Source organism: Styela clava, chromosome 14 (assembly GCF_964204865.1).
Source record: "Styela clava chromosome 14, kaStyClav1.hap1.2, whole genome shotgun sequence".
NCBI lineage: Eukaryota > Metazoa > Chordata > Ascidiacea > Stolidobranchia > Styelidae > Styela > Styela clava.
In genome coordinates, this window is record NC_135263.1 from 12,985,898 (window position 1) to 13,008,319 (window position 22,422).

A 22,422-nucleotide genomic window follows, 5' to 3' on the forward strand; every position below is an offset into this window, starting at 1 on the left:
TATTCTAAAGTCCCTCGAGTTTATTAGTCATCTTCCTTTTTTAACCCGCCATAACAATGCCAATGCCAACGGTTTGTGTAACCTGATATAGACCCCCTATTTTACAGATAACAAAAGAATCATTGGTCCAATTGATTGAAACCGAATGACAAAATATTTTAGTTAGAAAGAGTGGAGCTTAGAAATTTATGCGCTGGTAAATCACGATTGTTACATCTCACATATTAGATTCAAAACAGTTGGTTGTGAAACACCAAAAATCGCGTACAGCAACAGCCAGTTAGAACATACGAATACAAATGATATTTCATTTAAATTCAAATAAAATAGGTGCATATTACAGGGTCAGACTTATACTTATACAGGAAAAATGTTATCCATAATTCCGAAACAACTTGTGTTTAGTTAAATATAAAAACTTATGAGAAAGATAACAGAACAACTTGTGTAAGTGGAGTGAGTCAGAAAATGTTGGAAATAGTAGGAATGAAAAAATAAGATAGACTTTAGATTTAAAATTAATCTGTTTGTTAAAGAAGGTATATTATCATATTAAAATATCAAAAACCCCTCGTGTCATGCAGCCTTGGGTAGTCATGCCATCACCACCAAAACAAGCAAACCAAGATAATAGGTTATTGTTGCCAATGCGTTCGTTATCGATTACAAGCAAGGGGCTATACGCTATACGGCACAAATATATTTATGGTTTTTACGCGTGGGCTGATGAAACAAAAGCCTACTGAACCCACGAAATGAATAGACCAAATAGGTATCGGCGTTTCTTTTTTATCGTTGTTGGACCGGTTTTATTATTATATTAGAAATTCTGGTTTGCCATTTATCAGAAATATTTTATCACACCGTCAATAAGCCATCTGTTAAGGTTATATATATAATATTTCTCTGAACATAAAAATCGATATGTTTCAGATATCATCGTTGAAAGAATGTCTTACCAATACCGAAGCATATCTGTATTGCTCACATTCGGCTTCTTCAGTTTTTGGATTGCTTCGTGTATAGCTATCGGTGTCGGACCGGTAAGAAAAGATTTAAAATTATTGGTAGAAATCCTAAATGCTATGAATTAACGACATTTAGTAATAACAGATATCTTGGTTTAGAATTTCTTGATTTTTGAAAATTTTGAGTGGCTACTCCAACGTAGAATAATTCGAACGAATATTCAGTCTAACTCTGAAATACTGAAGAAAAAAAGCGATTCCTTCTTGAATATAAGTAGTAAATACAAATACAGAATAATGTATGTGATTAATGATACTAATATAGGCCTAAATTCCGGTCAAAGCTATTCTTTCAACTAGCTAAGTATTGACTTATAGTATATATATCATTAAACAACCTGTCCGTTTTGTAAAAAAAAACACCCATAGATGAATTCACGAAGTGTTTGTGAATAGGGCTCTTTACCAGAAATTAACAAGAACTACTACATTCAGGGTTCTCCGTGTGGAATACCATTTGGTTCCAGTCGTTATATGGCAAGAGAAGGTCAATTTGGTTGTTATAAATGTGATGCAAATGAATATTGGAATCGGAGAATTAAATCATGTGCGCCTTGTACAGGGTTTCTCACCAACACCAGAGCTAACGTTAGATCATCATGCAAAGACAGAAGGTTGGTGCATTGTTATTCTGATTGTGGAAATATTTAATACTTTCAAGGTGTTGCCGGACAAAATTAATAGAGGCTTAATCAAATGGCGATTGTGATATAATCATTCCTACTCCTAACAGCATTATATAAGACAAAGACTCAATTTCTCATGAAAGACTTGAAATATAGTTTGTATACCGTTTAGTGTTCTGGTTTATTTATATGCTGGCTTTTCTCTATTGGTGTTTGTTTCGAATCAGTGATTTCTGTCGAGTTGAGGCGGTTTGATCAAGTTTTGGTGAGATAGAACCTAGTGTCTACGACAGCAATTTTTAAATAGCGTTGTTTTCTGGGCATTTACACAGAATTCCAGTAACCACGACAGCAACAACAACAAATCCGACAGCTTCACACGTTTCTAATTCTACTTACTTAGACGAAACAAAAATTTTGATAGCTTCACATGCAAACGCTTCTACACAAGTGACAAATATAAATGCCTTAAAAAATGATACAAGCACAGTTTTGATGCCAAGAAAGCTCGAAGGAACACAAGGTATTTTAAGACATATATCAGGTAATATTATGCGACTTTCTACAGATATTTTCTTGTATTTATACTTATTCAATGAGACGAGGACAACATTTATAGCTGATAATTAATATGATTTCAAGAAAAAAATATACACAATTAAAATAAATAAGAAAAAAATAATAAATAGCATACAAATTTTGACACCTCAAACAAAATACTTGTTATAAATTTGGTTTTATTTATGCAAATGAATTTCATTAGTTATGAGTATTGGGGATAAATAATGGATGTTAAGCAAACAAAATTGCCTTTTACATTCCATACTTCCATATATGTATTTAAATGTCTGTATCAGTATTTCATCTATCGAGTCGTGTATGACCTAACAATAATGAGTGTAAGACCTTCCTTAGCAAATATTTGATATTGTTCATTAGTAAACAATCATGTAACACCACTGCTAAAAAAATGCCGTTAAAAAGAAATATAAAATTATCACTCAATGGTAACATTTTTTCAATCAGATAAGATTTCATTACTCAAAGGGAAAAAACTTAGAAAAAGCAAACGCCGAAATAAAAGAAAACGCACCAAAGGAAAAGCGGAAAAGAAGAAAAAGCTAAACAGAATAAGAAAAAAAAGAAAAGGAAATAAAAAGAAAAATCTCAAAATAAAGAAAATCTCATAATATGAAAATATAGTCGAATTCATACAATTATTTGTACATTGCAGTGGGAATATTACGTTTTAGAAACTGTACTTTCTGCATTAAAAACTTGTCATTTTTTTCTTATTGTGCTTTTCAAGATGGCCTATTTTAAAAAACCGGTTGTATTATGTAACATTTCAAAAATTATTACAATATGTATTGTACAATCGGGCTTGTTATCATACAAAAACTAACACAATTTGCATCCGCCAATATGCATAAACCTAATGTAATTTATGGCATTAAATTTAATAAAATAAGTAATCTGGAGGGTTGGAAACACAATAAATATGTCTTCTACGATGTGTCTATACAGCCAGTCGAAATGCTGTATAAACAATATATATGTATATTGGAATGGATTGGAGATAATTTTGTTGTACACCGTTTGTATTGTGAATGTTCAACTAACAAACACTTAGTATCCACAGCTTATATTTTCAAAACACTTCTACGATTTGTGTGATCTTTATTTCAAGCTGAAATTTTATTTGACAATTGTTCAAGTGACAACGTTATTTACGAAACGTTGAATACATGTTTGTTTGTTAAATATCTTTTTCGTGCTGTTTGACGCTCAAGCAACCAGGCAAGGCGAAGCCTACCCAGGTACTCAATTGTATGTATATTAACATTTTCATTGTTAAATTTTGCCTATTGTTCATAATATATGTCAAAACATAGCAAAAATCAGGAATGACTTTTCTCACTATTGACGTAAAAAGACAGTAAGATAAATCCAACAAAAACCAATTTCAACCTGTTGAAACTTGCGTAAACATGCCGGCCGGCTTGCGCAATATCGTGTAACGTGTTTACTAGTTCGTGACTAAAGGTTTTTTGCTTTAAAATACATGGGGAATTCCCTGAGGCTATCAAAGTTGAATGGGGAGCAGAATAAGGCTGATCTTTCTTTTTTGTGGAGGTTCGAGACGGGCTGTATATGAATAATTCTTTATCCCATTGCAAGCAATTTCAATGTTATATAATGTGCGATGTTGTTCGATATTGCTTCTAGCAATTCAGTATGGTGTTTTAGGATTGATGACAGCAAATTCTTATGTAGTAAGTAACTGAACTATTTTTTTCATATATATTGTAAAAAATTTGAATCGTTTGTTTGATAGGGTTTAACTTAGGTAAAAACTGATTCTCAATTGTTTACAGGTTTTGACTAACATTACTAACAAACAAAGATTACTTATGGCTCGTGGTATGAGCATTTGAGTGTGGAGTATACAATATACATACACTCATATTCTCCTCTCGTGCTTAGTAAATCGATAAGAAAATGTGGAAATAAATATTACTCATAAACTGGTGATCGGTAGAACTAAACATTTACAGACTGTTTCAACTCAGAATATTTTTTTGCATAATTTAACCATTATTGCAAGCCAGCCATTTTAAAATAAGCTATTGAATGTTTTTGACTAAATGTGGATTTTATCAATAGAATATCAAAACCTCGATTTGTCACGTACGTTAGATGCAATTTAATTTCGGAATCGTTTTAATTAGATTAATTCTAAATATCCATGGTAGTTCGTTTAGTTTGCACAAAAGTGACCAAGCAAGCGATAGTCAATATATTTTTTGTGAACCTTGTAGGGAATGCGATGTTCTTCAAGACAAATTTACATGTTGAAAGACAGCCAGTTGGTTTGTGACGACTGTGGGGTGAATGAGTATTGGTCAACACGAACAAAAACCTGTTCTTTGTGCACAAGCCCTCGATACACAAACTTAAAGAGGAATATCCGATCCTCTTGCAAAGATCATGTGTGAGTTGCGTTTTTTAGATTTATTAAAATTTTCAGAATATGTTTGAAAAGATGTACACTATATCGCATTAAAAATCCTATAGTAAATTATATTAAAAAAATATATATATGATTTTCTATAGCAACCCCAATTCGCGTAATATAATTTACTATATATACTACATTTGAAAAAAGTGTATTTAATTTATCACCATCTTTCTGTAAGCAGGTATAGGAACTTGAGTTTACCAAGATAAAACAACTAAGCAACTGCTTATGTATACTTGGGTAGTGCAAACGGAATAAGTTGAGTGAAAATAACATTGAACAAAACTAATTGAACATATCAATTCAATATTCAGAAAGTCTAAAATCGTTCCAACATCTTTTGATCAGATATCGACGCAAGAAACTGAAAATTCGTACGTGGTAAGTAATTGGACAATAATGCTATAGAGTCTGAGTCCAGATCTATTAGATTTGAGATGCTTGAAGAATAATAATTAGAAACTATAGTGTCCTATCTAGCTTCAGCCATAACCATCTTGTTTAAAGTCTCACGTAAGCCGCCATGTAGAACCCACTGTTTCTGTAACAAAGATGGATGGACCTATATTTAGTTATAGGACCTTACTTGCGCGGGTATTTGAAATACTATTCTATAGAAGTCAACTATTCTAGCATTACTATAATTATATTGATGTTCGTATAGAAAGTTTAGCTGATGGTGTCAGCGGTGAAAGTTCATCAATTTCACGTCTTTAATATCACAGGGAACACCGTGTGCCCCACGACGACTTTACATGATAAAAAATAACCAATTGGTTTGCGACAACTGTGGAGTCAATGAATACTGGTCACGACAAACAAAAACCTGTTCCTTGTGCACAAGCCCTCGATATACAAACTTAATGAGAAATATCCGATCATCTTGCAAAGACCATATGTGAGTCGTTTTTATTTTAAGAATTTTTTCAAATCTTAGTTTGAATAGGATTATGTTTCGTTGAGAAATTGCTCAAATCAAATCGATTTTCAGAAAACCAAAAACTGTTCCAATGCCTACTTACACGAAGATCAGTACAACTCAAGGACCTAATGATTCGACCGCAATGAACCCTGTTTTTTCCAGTGAGTTATTCATTTATCGATGTACATAATATATTTACTTTCCGATAAAAAGTATCTGTTCTAATAGTCTTTATCAAATCACAACATAAAAATAGACGTGAAGAATAATGAGATAAATTCTTAAACGATTTGCTAATGAGAGTACACTAAATATATTTGAAATAAATCAAGGTATTCATAGCGTATCTATCTAGATTAATTGAAATCTAAATTTTACTCTTTAGCCTCAACACGGACACTTACGAGAAGTACAGATAACAGAAATCCAACTACAGGATATCGGCCCACAACTACTCAAGTGTTCACAAAACCAATAAACATTGTTACAGATACAGTTTTAAACCCAACTCGAGAGACAAACATAGTGACTGAAAAGACTGTTAATTTGACAATATTCTACTTAAGCATGGGGGTTTCATTTTTAGTTGTTATGGCAATATCCTTGATAGCTATTTTTTTCATCAAGCTTTGCATATCAAAACAACGACAAAACAATCCAAGACGAGTAAGTCAGAGTGTACCTCGCGTTACTTTGAACACCACGTCTATATGATAAAACTTTAAGAATAGAAATATTACACCAATCACACAATGTTTATGGCTGCCACTTTGAGAGTTTGATAAAACCATTTTATCAGGTTTAAAATCATATCAATTGACCGATAACTGGTTTGAAGTTTAACGCCCGAGTCATCTTCGTGTAATTATATGTTTTCAAGCTTTAACGTCCGAACTCAACAATTTGCGTATATATCCTTTTTTTAAGCATTAACGCCCAAATTCTTCGAATTAGTGTCTTATTATAACTTATAACACCGAGCCCGTTGGATCATTTTGTTGCTGGTAATGTGATTGTATGGGGGGCAATGGACTCTGATGTCCCCAAAAGGTCATATCGTTGCCTCCCAGTCATGCACCAAAGCATCTGTCTATTTTTTGTTTATATGTGCTTGCATATATAGTGTGTTTTGTGGTTTGACGAATGGAATAAACTCTCTCTCTCTCACTATGTGAATGTTATAACGTTTATAATATGGGACTACATGAGTTGCCTGTATTATTAAAAGTGATGGCAATTTTGAGTGTCTTGTCTTCAAAAGATAGTAATGTGGAAAGATCGCTCTGAAGTGAAATCAAATTCAAGATTTTAATTATATATACGTAAGGTTAAAGGACGACGGTTATTTGCGACAGCAATTTTGATGACTTGTGTGGTACAAATGTACATAAAGCGCACTTACCATTTAATATAAACCTCTGATAAGTCAAAATTAAGAGTTTCGAACGCTTTGATAATCATGAGCAAATTCTCAAGATGTCATTCCCGTCCCTTATCTGACTACCTCATTCAAATATTTCGTTATAGTGGCGTATAATGCCCGACAAAATGTACAGTCGTTCAAAACGCGCAATCTCGCGCGCCGGTGCGTATAAAAAATCTGATTTTCACAATCCATTCGCGTTGCAACTCGTCGCGTAATGTTGCGTCACTTACGCCGCCGTACCCACGGTCTTCCTCTAGAACTTTCGGATTTCGCAACAACCGTGTATAAAGGCGTAATGTTCTCCAGCACGCGCTCAATATTGCTTCGTATCTTTCCACGTTTGTATTGTGCCGGCTGTCACGTAAAAATTCAAGTAATTATTTCTATTTGATTTATTTTGGTCATAATCATGATATTAGAATATTTTAAAGAAAATATTATTCGAATTTAGTGAAGGTATGCGAGTTATGTAGAATTGAACGCCTGCGCAACGCGATATTATATAGTTAGCGAGTTGCTTGTTGAAAAGAAACTTCACTGCTTCAAGAAACGTCCGCAGAAATCCATGCCAGGTGGCATTAGTTAAAAACAGAGGTGCGCAACATTATTTGTCGGTGGGCCATATAACCAACTTCTGACATCTAGCTGGGCGCACAAAGAAATTAGTTTTTCCATGTACACAAGGAATTAAAAAATTCCCACAATGCAAAATTTTATTTATTTGATATTTTAGTGGGACACTTGGATTTTCGAGTTTTTACATACTTTGTTAACATCAGCTTCGACAGCAGTTAGAATTTTATACTTGATGTGTGACAAGGGCTGCACTAAATGGCTTGGCCGCGTTGTGACTCGTGGACTGCCTGTAAAGACCCCTGATCTCTCCTGCGTACAATAAACGTGTACTGAAGTCGGGTAGTAAACATCATCATTTTGGACACCAGATTATCACAGTTTCGACTGTATTTCAATTATTAAGTTAGCGTTCGGGAGAATAGGCTTTACGCTATACAGCCTCATGTTGCGCCACGGCTTCGTCCTTTGTATTGAAAATACAGTCACCTCTCAAAACCAAGTCTATTTGAATATAGGAGCAAATTTAATTCAGGAAATAATCCAAAACTTTCATACATTAAGATAAGAAAGACAATGTAGTAGTCTGTAGCAACATACAGGCAGTGAAGTAGTATATGTATGTATAGAGGAAGGACATGAAATTAGAAGATCAGAAGTAACTTTTTTTAAATGACGAAAAATTATTTTTATAATTATTTCCTAACTTTTTCATATGAAATTTGCCAAAGAAAAAACAATTAGTTAGTTAGTGATATTAGAATTGGAACATAGAATAGATATTAGAATTGATATTAGAACTAAACAAAAATATCAAATTAAGCGACTTCTTACAGATGTTTTTCTTGCTTCTTTATCTAGTTATTGTGATGAACCCAACACCTATATCCGATAATTTATATGGTTTCAGACAAATAGTCATACAACTAAAATTTATCAATAAAAAAAATGATAATAACCATACAAATTTTGACACTTCAACTAACATACTTTGGTTTCATTAGGTCAAGTGAATCTTATTGAGTAAGAGTACAGGGGATATATGATAGATGTTAAGCAAACAAAATTGCCATTTAAATTCCATATATGTATTTAAATGTCTGTATCAGTATTTTATCTTTCAAGTCGTGTATGACTTAACAATAATGAGTGTAAGACCCTCTTTTAGCAAATATTTGATAATGTTCATTAGGAAACAATCATGTAACACCGCCGCTAAAAAATGCCGTTAAAAAGGAATATAAAAGTATCACTCAATGGTAACATTTTTTCAATCACATTCGATTTCATTACTCAAAAGAGAAAAACGTAGAAAAGGCAAACGCCGAAATAAAAGAAAACGGTTGCGCACCAAAGAAAAAGCGGAAAAGAAGCAAAAACTCAACAGAATAAGAAAAAGAAATAAAAAAAGAAAAACTCAAGATAAAGAAAAACTCCTAATATGAAAATATAGGCTAATTAATACAATTATTTGTACATTGCAGTGGGGATATTAAGTTTTAGAAACTGTAGCTACTTTCTGCATTAAAAAGTTGTCATTTTTTTCTTATATATTGTGTTTTTTAAGATGGCCTATTTAAAAACAAGAGAGCAATGATCATATATGGAAATATATGGACACGCAGAACAATTCCCCAAAAATCATATGCGGTGACCAACGACTAACATACCGGCGGTGACTTACCAGTACCTGTATCGGGGTACCGTGACGGTACAGGGACTGTCATAGATATTTTAGGTCCTGTGACAATTGAAACATCAGTTGAAATATCTCGTGATATGAGTCAATTATGTACCGTATTATCGGATCAGGTACCGAACCACAGTCAAACATTTCACATAAAAACGTTACTAAATAACATGCGTCAACTTAACACCAGCCGAATCGAGGTACAATTTTTGGTACAGTGACTGTCATAGCCGTTTAGGGCTGATGAACAATTCGACTACACGGACAACTCACCAGGCCTAGGGTGGTGTAGCCCGTCTGCGGACAATTTCATTCAAACCGCTATAAAACAAAAACCAATATATCTAACCCGTTAATTTTTTCACCGTGGGTGCATTGGCGGCATTTATTCTACACGCTAAACCTCGTATTAACTTTCTACGACAAAGGGTTAAAGCTATACAAATCCCCAAAGTACGGCACTCGAAAGACGTATTTGCGACCGAACGACCAGTGTGCGACCACGGATTTCAAGCCTTGATCATCGTTTCTGCTGCGTCGAGACTATCGCATACGCAGCCATACAGCAATCAAACAGACAAAACACGGTGGTCGCAAATTGGTTGACAAAGATATTATCGACGTATTAGGATAGGATTTACATATTTATCCCGGGGGAGAGAAGTAACTATCAAAGATGGTTAACAAAACTCTACCCACCTGCCAAGTTTCATCTTTTTATCTCTTATATTTGTATGGATTTTCAAGCTTTTGACAGCTACGAGTTAGTTCAGTGTCACCGCTTTCTGACCGTCATATATTTCAAGAACACGGTTATTTCGAACAAAACTCGTTAAATTATAAACAAAGCACCACATCACAGCAATCAAACAGACGAAAACACGGTGGTCGCAAATTGGTTGACAAAGATATTATCGACGTATCGGAAATGCACACCCCCTATTCCCCCTCCTTCATATGTAGAAACGCGAAACCTTCAAATAAGGTTAAAAGAAACACAACTCTACCCACCTGCCAAGTTTCATCTTTTTATTTCTCATATTTGTATGGATTTTCAAGCTTTTGACAGCTACGAGTTAGTTCAGTGTCACCGCGCTGTGTTACGGTACCAGAACTTCTCTATCTTTAGAAGGTCCTGTCTTGTGACAGCGTGAATTGAAATTGCAAGATGGTCCGTTGGACACAAAATGGCGTCCTATATCCGAGAACGTTTAGTGACGTCATAGCAAACAAAAACAAATCTTACAGAGCTAACAGAAATATTTGAAATAAATAAAAGTAATAGCCTTCTGGAGAAAAATTTCATCTTCAACCACTGAAAATTTCAAAGCAATTAGTCCAGTAATCAAAGAGAAAAGCGACTTTTTAAAAACGTGTCAAAGAACAAGAATAAGAACAAGAACAAGAGAGCTATGCTCAAATATATGGACACGTAGAGTCACATAATTTTGATGACGTCATAGCAAAAAAAAAAGTAATAGCCTTCTGGAGAAAATTTTTATCTTTAACCACTAAAAATTTCAAAGCAATTGGTCCAGTATTCGAAGAGAAAAGCGACTTTTTAAAAACGTGTCAAGCGGTACTGAGTTAGCAGTCAGGCAGCATCTTACCTGTACACTGTAGGCCATATACGGTAATTGATCACAGAACAGTTGTTCCCTTGCAAATTTTATGTTGTTTACACTTTAGGACAGATAATTGATCACAGAACAATTCTTCCCTTTCAAATTTTATGTTGTTTCCAGTAGACTCTCATCAAAATAAACAAATATAGTAGGCTACAAGTGCTACAACGCTTGCATTACTGCACTGGTAGGACCGTGAAAGAATAAGTTACGGTAATTTCATTGTGGTAAGACACCGGTACCGGCACCAGTACCAGTATCGTACTTACGTACTGAGCTACCAGTACCGGTTAGCAGTCAGCCAGCATCTTACCTGTACACTGTAGGCCATATACGGTAATTGATCACAGAACAGTTGTTCCCTTGCAAATTTTATGTTGTTTACACTTTAGGACAGATAATTGATCACAGAACAATTCTTCCCTTTTAAATTTTATGTTGTTTTCAGTAGACTCTCATCAAAATAAACAAATATAGTAGGCTACAAGTGTTTCATTGTGGTAAGACACCGGTACCGGCACCAGTACCAGTATCGTACTTACGTACTGAGCTACCAGTACCGGTACCGAACCTGTAGGTCTGATATTCCGTTCCGCATACGATAGGCTATAAAACTTGCATTGCAGCATTAGTAATACCGCGGAAGGAATAAGTCAATTTCACTGCGTTACGGTACCGGTACCTACAGTAGCTGTAGTACTGAGCAAGACAATCGATCGCGAAACCGCTTGAAATAAGTGTAAAACAGTGTTCCCATGAGTAAAAATAAATACCGCGAAATTTTGTATGAAATATCATATCTCATAGGATTCATATAAAATTTAAGAATAAACAAAAGTAATAGCCTTCTAGCGAAAAAATTAATCTTTAACCACTGAAAATTTCAAAGCAATTGGTCCAGTATTCGAAGAGAAAAGCGACTTTTTAAAAACGTGTCAAAGAACAAGAACAAGAACAACAACATAATATTGAAACGATCGTTATGTCCACTACGTGTCCAACAACAACAACATAATATTGAAACGATCGTTATGTCCACTACGTGTCCAATAACAGGTGTATTGGGTAACATCTCAAAAGTTATCACATTATGTATTGTACAATCAGGCTTGTTACCATACAGAAACTAACACAATTTGCATCCGCCAGTATGCATAAACCTAATGTAATTTATAGCATTGAATTTATCAAAATAAGTAATCTGGAGGTTTTGAACTACAATAAAGTCGTCTACAATGTGTCTATACAGGCAGACAACATGCCATATAAACAATATATATATTTGAATGAATTAAACGGAATTTTGCTGTACACCGTTATATAGCTTGAGGGAGGTTTATATTCATTGGATTTCTAAAATTTTAACTTGGGAATGTTCAATTAACAAACACTTAGTATCCTCAGCTTGTATTTTCAATACACTTCTACGATTTGTGTGCGATTTAAATAAGCTGAAATTATATTTGACAATTGCTCAAGTGACAACTTTTATTTACGAAACGTCGAATACATGTTTTTCTTGAATATCTCGGACGAGGCTAAGCCTACACAGATACCGTAATGTATCAATCTTTACATTTTCATTGTTAAACTTTTTTATTATTCATATTATATGTCAAAACAAGTAAAAAAAAATGCGTTGGAAAAGGACTCTTCTCACTATTGACGTACGAAGACAGTAACCCAAATCCGATTCCAGCCTGTTGAAACCGCCGGCTTGTGCAATGTAGCGCAACGTGATAACAGCACGAGTCACAGTGCGGGCTTCTGGAACTTTCGGAAAGTTTCACACCGTCCCGTAGCTTTCAACTTTGGGTTGCGCTGGGTGTCAGGTAAAAATTCAGTATTTACATTCAGAGTATTTATAATTTAATTACTTTCATAGATTGAGATATAATGAAAAGGGTAGTAGTCTGCAGCAACGTACAGGCAGTGACATAGTATATAAATGTGGACATAGAAGGACAAAAAATTATAATATCAGAAGTAACTTTTTTTCTAATGGGATAATTTCAAAAGGACAAAAAATTATATTTTCTATTTTTACCATATGAAATTTGCCAAAGAAACGGTTATTTCGATGTAGTGTAAGTTCAAGTTGTCTGTTCTGTATAGTTCCCAAATACCTAAAATAAAATGTAGCCTATACATAGACAGCAAAGATGTATGAAATGTATATTTGGTCGGTATCTATATTGATATTAGAATTAGTTTAGAAATAACATAAATTTAGAATATAGAACACACACAAAATATTCCCAATTATATTGTTGTGCTATATATATATATATTTTTTAGAGTCATAAAAATAGGAAATGATGCTAGGTAGCAATCAAGATCAAAGTATCCTTTATGTTATTCGACATATTATAGGTAACAAATATGTCTGGGTCAGCGATGACATGTTACTTCTTTGAGTTTTTTTTTCTCTAAATGAAGCAAAAATTTTTATAGAAATGAAAAAATTAGATAAAATAGGGATATATTTTATGTAAATAGAAACTTTCCTTTTTTGTAAAATACGTAAAATTATAAAATAAAGAAAAGTGATATCACACATGAACCAGGAAATTGCTAACCAGAAACCGAATTACACTTCATAATATTTTGTTTTATGTAGATCTTTCTCATGTCACCAGCAAACCCGACATCATAATATCCGTTTCCACACCAGAGGCGAGGAGAGGGGCGTGGCCAATTACGATTTAATAAAATTATCATTTCAACTTTTTAAATGAACGCTTACGTTAAAAAAAGGTATAATAATTCTTGGATTCGATGTTTCTTAGACAAATTAGCATAGGCTACCTATAAATCGATATTTTTTCACTCTTTTTGTTGTTTTCAAGGTTAGGGTGGTAGGTTTTTCAAATTTAGAATTGAAAATGAACAGAACAAAATTGATTGTTAGGGCTTCATCCTATAAATTTCAGTCTACCTTGTTTATAACCTTTAACCTTTTTTTTCTAATTTATTGAATATTGCTCAAGAAAATCAGTAGTGAGTTAGAAACCCAGAAAACACCGTTTGTGCGCGTAGGATTATGCATGACAACGTTGGTCCCAAGCAGAAGCAAATTTTCTCAAACTAAAATCGCGTGACAACAATGGGCCACGAGGCGGCGATGGGGGAGGAGAAATGCGCCTCGTATTTCGCATTTGCTCGAACAACGGTTATTGAACGAGACGTTAGTAGAATTTCTCACGCGTTTGAGCAAAGAGTTGACAATTTTTAGGATGGGTATAAAAAGTCGATTTGGACCATCGAAGAGAAAGGGTTTGGGAAATCCGACCCTGCTCTTGCATCTAGTGTTCTCGCCTCAACTGCCCATTACCAAAACTAAATTTGATCACGATGCTCTTGTGTAGCAAATGTGAAAAGAAAATAATTTCATTTTTGTGTAACATCTTTATGATCTGTCAACATTTTTATCTCATAAGCACTGTTCTTATTTAGATAGTCTTATATTTAACCCCTCTACTCCAATTCACATATTTTTGCACCATGGCGTTTAATATATGGACTGAATTGATATTTCTTGCTTCTATCAATATGCTCTGCGATGCATCATCTTTGAAAATTAAGGTGAAATATTTTATATTTTTAACCACTAAACATAGTCTTAATAACAAAGCAACTGAAAATGTTGCAGATTTTATTCCAAGTTTTATTCCACGGGTATAAACTTCGCTACATGGCAAGGTGGTTAAAGTCGAAAAAGCTGTAGTTGAACTGAAAGTATATATCAATCGGCATTCAAACTTGCTCTGCTCAAACCTTCCATGCGAAAAACACAGCTGGTTTTCGAACTTCAGTAAGCAGTAACATAAAGCAATTAAATCCTATTGAACAATAACATATTTTATTATAGATCGGCGACCCTTGCGGAATTCCTCATGGATCTGGAAGATGGATGAACAAAAATAACACATTTGGGTGTGATCAGTGTGATGCAGGCGAATATTGGGATTCGTATAATAACACATGTTCGCCGTGCACTGGTTCACTGACCAGCTGCAAACCAAATGTATTATCAAGTTCTTGCAGTCACCATTGGAGGTGAGTATAGTTTTCGATTAGTTTATGTTTCCATAATCATCGATTACTTTACCAATACACGCGTGTACGATACACTCGTAATAATGCAGCAGAGCTGACATAAAAAATTGGCTTCTTTGACACCAAGCCCGGTTCACGAGTCTTAATCCCAAGCATTTAACTGAATAACCGAAATACTCAAATAAGTGCGCTTTCGTACATAAACCCCTTTATTGGGAGTAATGGTAACTGTAGCAGTATTTTTAGCTTTCATTTGGACAGTAACATTATCGGAACCAAAAAACAAACTATTTTTCTCAACGTTATAGGGATTGTGAGACCACGTCACCCAGCACAACTACAAGAAATGTGTCAACTGATAAACCAGTGATCAATACTTCGTTGAATATTCACAGCACGGCGTCAGTTGAACATATCACCAGTCCAACATCCACCAAAGAAATAACCAATGCGAATATTAGGCCAATTACTTCGGCCTCGTTTCAGTCGTCTTTTACTTCAAGCACAACTGTGAAAACCAGTGTTGAACACAGCGAAAAAACACATTTAGAGCCATGGGTTTACATTATTATAGTACTGGGGTTAATATTTCTCATTGTCAGTATTGCTATTTTAATATTTAGAGTATATAAACATCGCACATCGCAGCAAAGTAGGCCTCCAAATGATACACTAGACAACCTGACTGATTCTGGCGAAAAGTTGCTCGAAAACAGCCAATCTTGAAAGCCCGATATCTGATTTCAAAAATATTACTCGTGTTTATCATTGCTAATGAGAGTACACTAAATATATTTGAAATAAATCAAAGTATTGAATTAACTCTAAGTTTCATATATATTCCTAGCGTATCTATCTAAATTAATTGAAATATGAATTTTACTCTTTAGCCTCAACACAGACACTTACGAGAAGTACAGATAACAGAAATTCAACTACAGGATATCGGCCCACAACTACTCAAGTGTTCACAAAACCAATAAACATTCTTACAGATACAGCTTTAAACCCAACTCGAGAGACAAACATAGTGACTGAAAAGACCTTTAATTTGACAATATTCCACTTAAGCATGGGGGTTTCATTTTTAGTTGTTATGGCAATATCCTTGATAGCTATTTTTTCATCAAGCTTTGCATATCAAAACAACGACAAAACAATCCAAGACGAGTAAGTCAGAGTGTACTTCGCGTTACTTTGAACACCACGTCTATATGATAAAACTTTAAGAATAGAAATATTACACCTATCACACAATGTTTATGGCTGCCACTTTGAGAGTTTGATAAAACCATTTTATCAGATTTAAAATCATATCAATTGACCGATAACTGGTTTGAAGTTTAACGCCCGAGTCATCTTCGTGTAATTATATGTTTTCAAGCTTTAACGTCCGAACTCAACAATTTGCGTATATATCCTTTTTTTAAGCATTAACGCCCAAATTCTTCGAATTAGTGTCTTATTATAACTTATAACACCGAGCCCGTTGGATCATTTTATTGCTGGTAATGTGATTGTATGGGGGGCAACAGACTCTGATGTCCCCAAAAGGTCATGCACCAAAGCATCTGTCTATTTATTGTTTATATGCGTTTGCTATATATATGGTGTGTTTTGTGGTTTGACGAATGCAATAAACTCTCTCTCTTGCTATGTGAATGTTATAACGTTTATAATATGGGACTACATGAGTTGCCTGTATTATTAAAAGTGATAGCAATTTTGAGTGCCTTGTCTTCAAAAGGTAGTAATGTGGAAAGATCGCTATGAAGTGAAATTAAATTCAAGATTTTAATTATATATACGTAAGGTTAAAGGACGACGGTTATTTGCGACAGCAATTTTGATGACTTGTGTGGTACAAATGTACATAAAGCGCACTTACCATTTAATATAAACCTCTGATAAGTCAAAATTAAGAGTTTCGAACGCTTTGATAATCATGAGCAAATTCTCATGATGTCATTCCCGTCCCTTATCTGACTACCTCATTCAAATATTTCGTTATGGTGGCGTATAATGCCCGACAAAATGTACAGTCGTTCAAAACGCGCAATCTCGCGCGCCGGTGCGTATAAAAAATCTGATTTTCACAATCCATTCGCGTTGCAACTCGTCGCGTAATGTTGCGTCACTTACGCCGCCGTACCCACGGTCTTTCTCTAGAACTTTCGGATTTCGCAACAACCGTGTATAAAGGCGTAATGTTCTCCAGCACGCGCTCAATATTGCTTCGTATCTTTCCACGTTTGTATTGTGCCGGCTGTCACGTAAAAATTCAAGTAATTATTTCTATTTGATTTATTTTGGTCATAATCATGATATTAGAATATTTTAGAGAAATATTATTCGAATTTAGTGAAGGTATGCGAGTTATGTAGAATTGAACGCCTGCGCAACGCGATATTATATAGTTAGCGAGTTGCTTGTTGAAAAGAAACTTCACTGCTTCAAGAAACGTCCGCAGAAATCCATGCCAGGTGGCATTAGTTAAAAACAGAGGTGCGCAACATTATTTGTCGGTGGGCCATATAACCAACTTCTGACATCTAGCTGGGCGCACAAAGAAATTAGTTTTTCCATGTACACAAGGAATTAAAAAATTCCCACAATGCAAAATTTTATTTATTTGATATTTTAGTGGGACACTTGGATTTTCGAGTTTTTACATAGTTTGTTAACATCAGCTTCGACAGCAGTAAGAATTTTATACTTGATGTGTGACAAGGGCTGCACTAAATGGCTTGGCCGCGTTGTGACTCGTGGACTGCCTGTAAAGACCCCTGATCTCTCCTGCGTACAATAAACGTGTACTGAAGTCGGGTAGTAAACACCATCATTTTGGACACCAGATTATCACAGTTTCGACTGTATTTCAATTATTAAGTTAGCGTTCGGGAGAATAGGCTTTACGCTATACAGCCTCATGTTGCGCCACGGCTTCGTCCTTTGTATTGAAAATACAGTCGTCTCTCAAAACCAAGTCTATTTGAATATAGGAGCAAATTTAATTCAGGAAATAATCCAAAACTTTCATACATTAAGATAAGAAAGACAATGTAGTAGTCTGTAGCAACATACAGGCAGTGAAGTAGTATATGTATGTATAGAGGAAGGACATGAAATTAGAAGATCAGAAGTAACTTTTTTTAAATGACGAAAAATTATTTTTATAATTATTTCCTAACTTTTTCATATGAAATTTGCCAAAAAAAAAACAATTAGTTAGTTAGTGATATTAGAATTGGAACATAGAATAGATATTAGATATTAGAATTGATATTAGAACTAAACAAAAATATCAAATTAAGCGACTTCTTACAGATGTTTTTCTTGCTTCTTTATCTAGTTATTGTGATGAACCCAACACCTATATCCGATAATTTATATGGTTTCAGACAAATAGTCATACAACTAAAATTTATCAATAAAAAAAATGATAATAACCATACAAATTTTGACACTTCAACTAACATACTTTGGTTTCATTAAGTCAAGTGAATCTTATTGAGTAAGAGTACAGGGGATATATGATAGATGTTAAGCAAACAAAATTGCCATTTAAATTCCATATATGTATTTAAATGTCTGTATCAGTATTTTATCTTTCAAGTCGTGTATGACTTAACAATAATGAGTGTAAGGCCCTCTTTTAGCAAATATTTGATAATGTTCATTAGGAAACAATCATGTAACACCGCCGCTAAAAAATGCCGTTAAAAAGGAATATAAAAGTATCACTCAATGGTAACATTTTTTCAATCAGATTCGATTTCATTACTCAAAAGAGAAAAACGTAGAAAAGGCAAACGCCGAAATAAAAGAAAACGGTTGCGCACCAAAGAAAAAGCGGAAAAGAAGCAAAAACTGAACAGAATAAGAAAAAGAAAAAACTCAAGATAAAGAAAAACTCATAATATGAAAATATAGGCTAATTAATACAATTATTTGTACATTGCAGTGGGGATATTAAGTTTTAGAAACTGTAGCTACTTTCTGCATTAAAAAGTTGTCATTTTTTTCTTATATATTGTGTTTTTTAAGATGGCCTATTTAAAAACAAGAGAGCAATGATCAAATATATGGACACGCAGAACAATTCCCCAAAAATCATATGCGGTGACCAACGACTAACATACCGGCGGTGACTTACCAGTACCTGTATCAGGGTACCGTGACGGTACATGGACTGTCATAGATATTTTAGGTCCTGTGACAATTGAAACATCAGTTGAAATATCTCGTGATATGAGTCAATTATGTACCGTATTATCGGATCAGGTACCGAACCACAGTCAAACATTTCACATAAAAACGTTACTAAATAACATGCGTCAACTTAACACCAGCCGAATCGAGGTACAATTTTTGGTACAGTGACTGTCATAGCCGTTTAGGGCTGATGAACAATTCGACTACACGGACAACTCACCAGGCCTAGGGTGGTGTAGCCCGTCTGCGGACAATTTCATTCAAACCGCTATAAAACAAAAACCAATATATCTAACCCGTTAATTTTTTCACCGTGGGTGCATTGGCGGCATTTATTCTACACGCTAAACCTCGTATTAACTTTCTACGACAAAGGGTTAAAGCTATACAAATCCCCAAAGTACGGCACTCGAAAGACGTATTTGCGACCGAACGACCAGTGCGCGACCACGGATTTCAAGCCTTGATCATCGTTTCTGCTGCGTCGAGACTATCGCATACGCAGCCATACAGCAATCAAACAGACAAAACACGGTGGTCGCAAATTGGTTGACAAAGATATTATCGACGTATTAGGATAGGATTTACATATTTATCCCGGGGGAGAGAAGTAACTATCAAAGATGGTTAACAAAACTCTACCCACCTGCCAAGTTTCATCTTTTTATCTCTTATATTTGTATGGATTTTCAAGCTTTTGACAGCTACGAGTTAGTTCAGTGTCACCGCTTTCTGACCGTCATATATTTCAAGAACACGGTTATTTCGAACAAAACTCGTTAAATTATGAACAAAGCACCACATCACAGCAATCAAACAGACGAAAACACGGTGGTCGCAAATTGGTTGACAAAGATATTATCGACGTATCGGAAATGCACACCCCCTATTCCCCCTCCTTCAAATGTAGAAACGCGAAACCTTCAAATAAGGTTAAAAGAAACACAACTCTACCCACCTGCCAAGTTTCATCTTTTTATTTCTCATATTTGTATGGATTTTCAAGCTTTTGACAGCTACGAGTTAGTTCAGTGTCACCGCGCTGTGTTACGGTACCAGAACTTCTCTATCTTTAGAAGGTCCTGTCTTGTGACAGCGTGAATTGAAATTGCAAGATGGTCCGTTGGACACAAAATGGCGTCCCATATATGAGAACGTTTAGTGACGTCATAGCAAACAAAAACAAATCTTACAGAGCTAACAGAAATATTTGAAATAAATAAAAGTAATAGCCTTCTGGAGAAAAATTTCATCTTCAACCACTGAAAATTTCAAAGCAATTAGTCCAGTAATCAAAGAGAAAAGCGACTTTTTAAAAACGTGTCAAAGAACAAGAATAAGAACAAGAACAACAACAACATAATATTGAAACGATCGTTATGTCCACTACGTGTCCAATAACAGGTGTATTGGGTAACATCTCAAAAGTTATCACATTATGTATTGTACAATCAGGCTTGTTACCATACAGAAACTAACACAATTTGCATCCGCCAGTATGCATAAACCTAATGTAATTTATAGCATTGAATTTATCAAAATAAGTAATCTGGAGGTTTTGAACTACAATAAATGTCGTCTACAATGTGTCTATACAGGCAGACAACATGTCATATAAACAATATATATATTTGAATGAATTAAACGGAATTTTGCTGTACACCGTTATATAGCTTGAGGGAGGTTTATATTCATTGGATTTCTAAAATTTTAACTTGGGAATGTTCAATTAACAAACACGTAGTATCCTCAGCTTGTATTTTCAATACACTTCTACGATTTGTGTGCGATTTAAATAAGCTGAAATTATATTTGACAATTGCTCAAGTGACAACTTTTATTTACGAAACGTCGAATACATGTTTTTCTTGAATATCTCGGACGAGGCTAAGCCTACACAGATACCGTAATGTATCAATCTTTACATTTTCATTGTTAAACTTTTTTATTATTCATATTATATGTCAAAACAAGTAAAAAAAAATGCGTTAGAAAAGGACTCTTCTCACTATTGACGTACGAATACAGTAACCTAAATCCGATTCCAACCTGTTGAAACCGGCCGGCTTGCGCAATGCTGGCCGGCTTGCGCAAACTAGCGTAAGTTTCACACCGTCCCGTAGCTTTCAACTTTGGGTTGCGCTGGGTGTCAGGTAAAAATTCAGTATTTACATTCAGAGTATTTATATTTTAATTACTTTCATAGATTGAGATATAATAAAAAGGGTAGTAGTCTGCAGCAACGTACAGGCAGTGACATAGTATATAAATGTGGACATAGAAGGACAAAAAATTATAATATCAGAAGTAACTTTTTTTCTAATGGTATAATTTCAAAAGGACAAAAAATTATATTTTCTATCTTTACCATATGAAATTTGCCAAAGAAACGGTTATTTCGATGTAGTGTAAGTTCAAGTTGTCTGTTCTGTATAGTTCCCAAATACCTAAAATAAAATGTAGCCTATACATAGACAGCAAAGATGTATGAAATGTATATTTGGTCGGTATCTATATTGATATTAGAATTAGTTTAGAAATAACATAAATTTAGAATATAGAACACACGCAAAATATTCCCAATTATATTGCTGTTCAACATATATATTTTTTAGAGTCATAAAAATAAGAAATGCTGCTAGGTAGCAATCAAGATCAAAGTATCCTTTATGTTATTCGAAATATTATAGGTAACAAATATGTCTGGGTCAGCGATGACATGTTACTTCTTTGAGTTTTTTTTTCTCTAAATGAAGCAAAAATTTTTAAAGAAATAAAAAAATTAGATAAAATAGGGATATATTTTATGTAAATAGAAATTTTACTTTTTTGTAAAATACGTAAAATTATAAAATAAAGAAAAGTGATATCACACATGAACCAGGAAATTGCTAACCAGAAACCGAATTACACTTCATAATATTTTGTTTTATGTAGATCTTTCTCATGTCACCAGAAAACCCGACATCATAATATCCGTGTCCACACCAGAGGTGAGGAGAGGGGCGTGGCCAATTACGATTTAATAAAATTATCATTTCAACTTTTTAAATGAACGCTTACGTTAAAAAAAGGTATAATAATTCTTGGATTCGATGTTTCTTAGACAAATTAGCATAGGCTACCTATAAATCGATATTTTTTCACTCTTTTTGTTGTTTTCAAGGTTAGGGTGGTAGGTTTTTCAAATTTAGAATTGAAAATGAACAGAACAAAATTGATTGTTAGGGCTTCAT

The 22,422-nt window shown here is 34.3% G+C and overlaps 2 protein-coding genes across 2 annotated transcripts; both read left to right on the top strand.

Annotated features, from left to right (window-relative positions):
- Positions 1-3,737: 3,737 nt before the first annotated feature.
- LOC120340354 (uncharacterized) lies at positions 3,738-16,627 on the top strand. Its single transcript, XM_078119922.1, has 7 exons — positions 3,738-3,930; positions 4,477-4,649; positions 4,991-5,057; positions 5,402-5,574; positions 5,668-5,759; positions 5,984-6,264; positions 15,862-16,627. The coding sequence occupies exons 1-7, from the start codon at positions 3,844-3,846 to the stop codon at positions 15,952-15,954; spliced, it is 966 nt and encodes a 321-aa protein (XP_077976048.1). The 5' UTR covers positions 3,738-3,843; the 3' UTR covers positions 15,955-16,627.
- On the top strand, positions 14,333-15,855 carry LOC144431979 (uncharacterized). Its single transcript, XM_078119923.1, has 3 exons — positions 14,333-14,497; positions 14,784-14,971; positions 15,280-15,855. Exons 1-3 carry the CDS (start codon positions 14,417-14,419, stop codon positions 15,695-15,697), a joined length of 687 nt encoding a protein of 228 aa, XP_077976049.1. The 5' UTR covers positions 14,333-14,416; the 3' UTR covers positions 15,698-15,855.
- Positions 16,628-22,422: the final 5,795 nt, after the last annotated feature.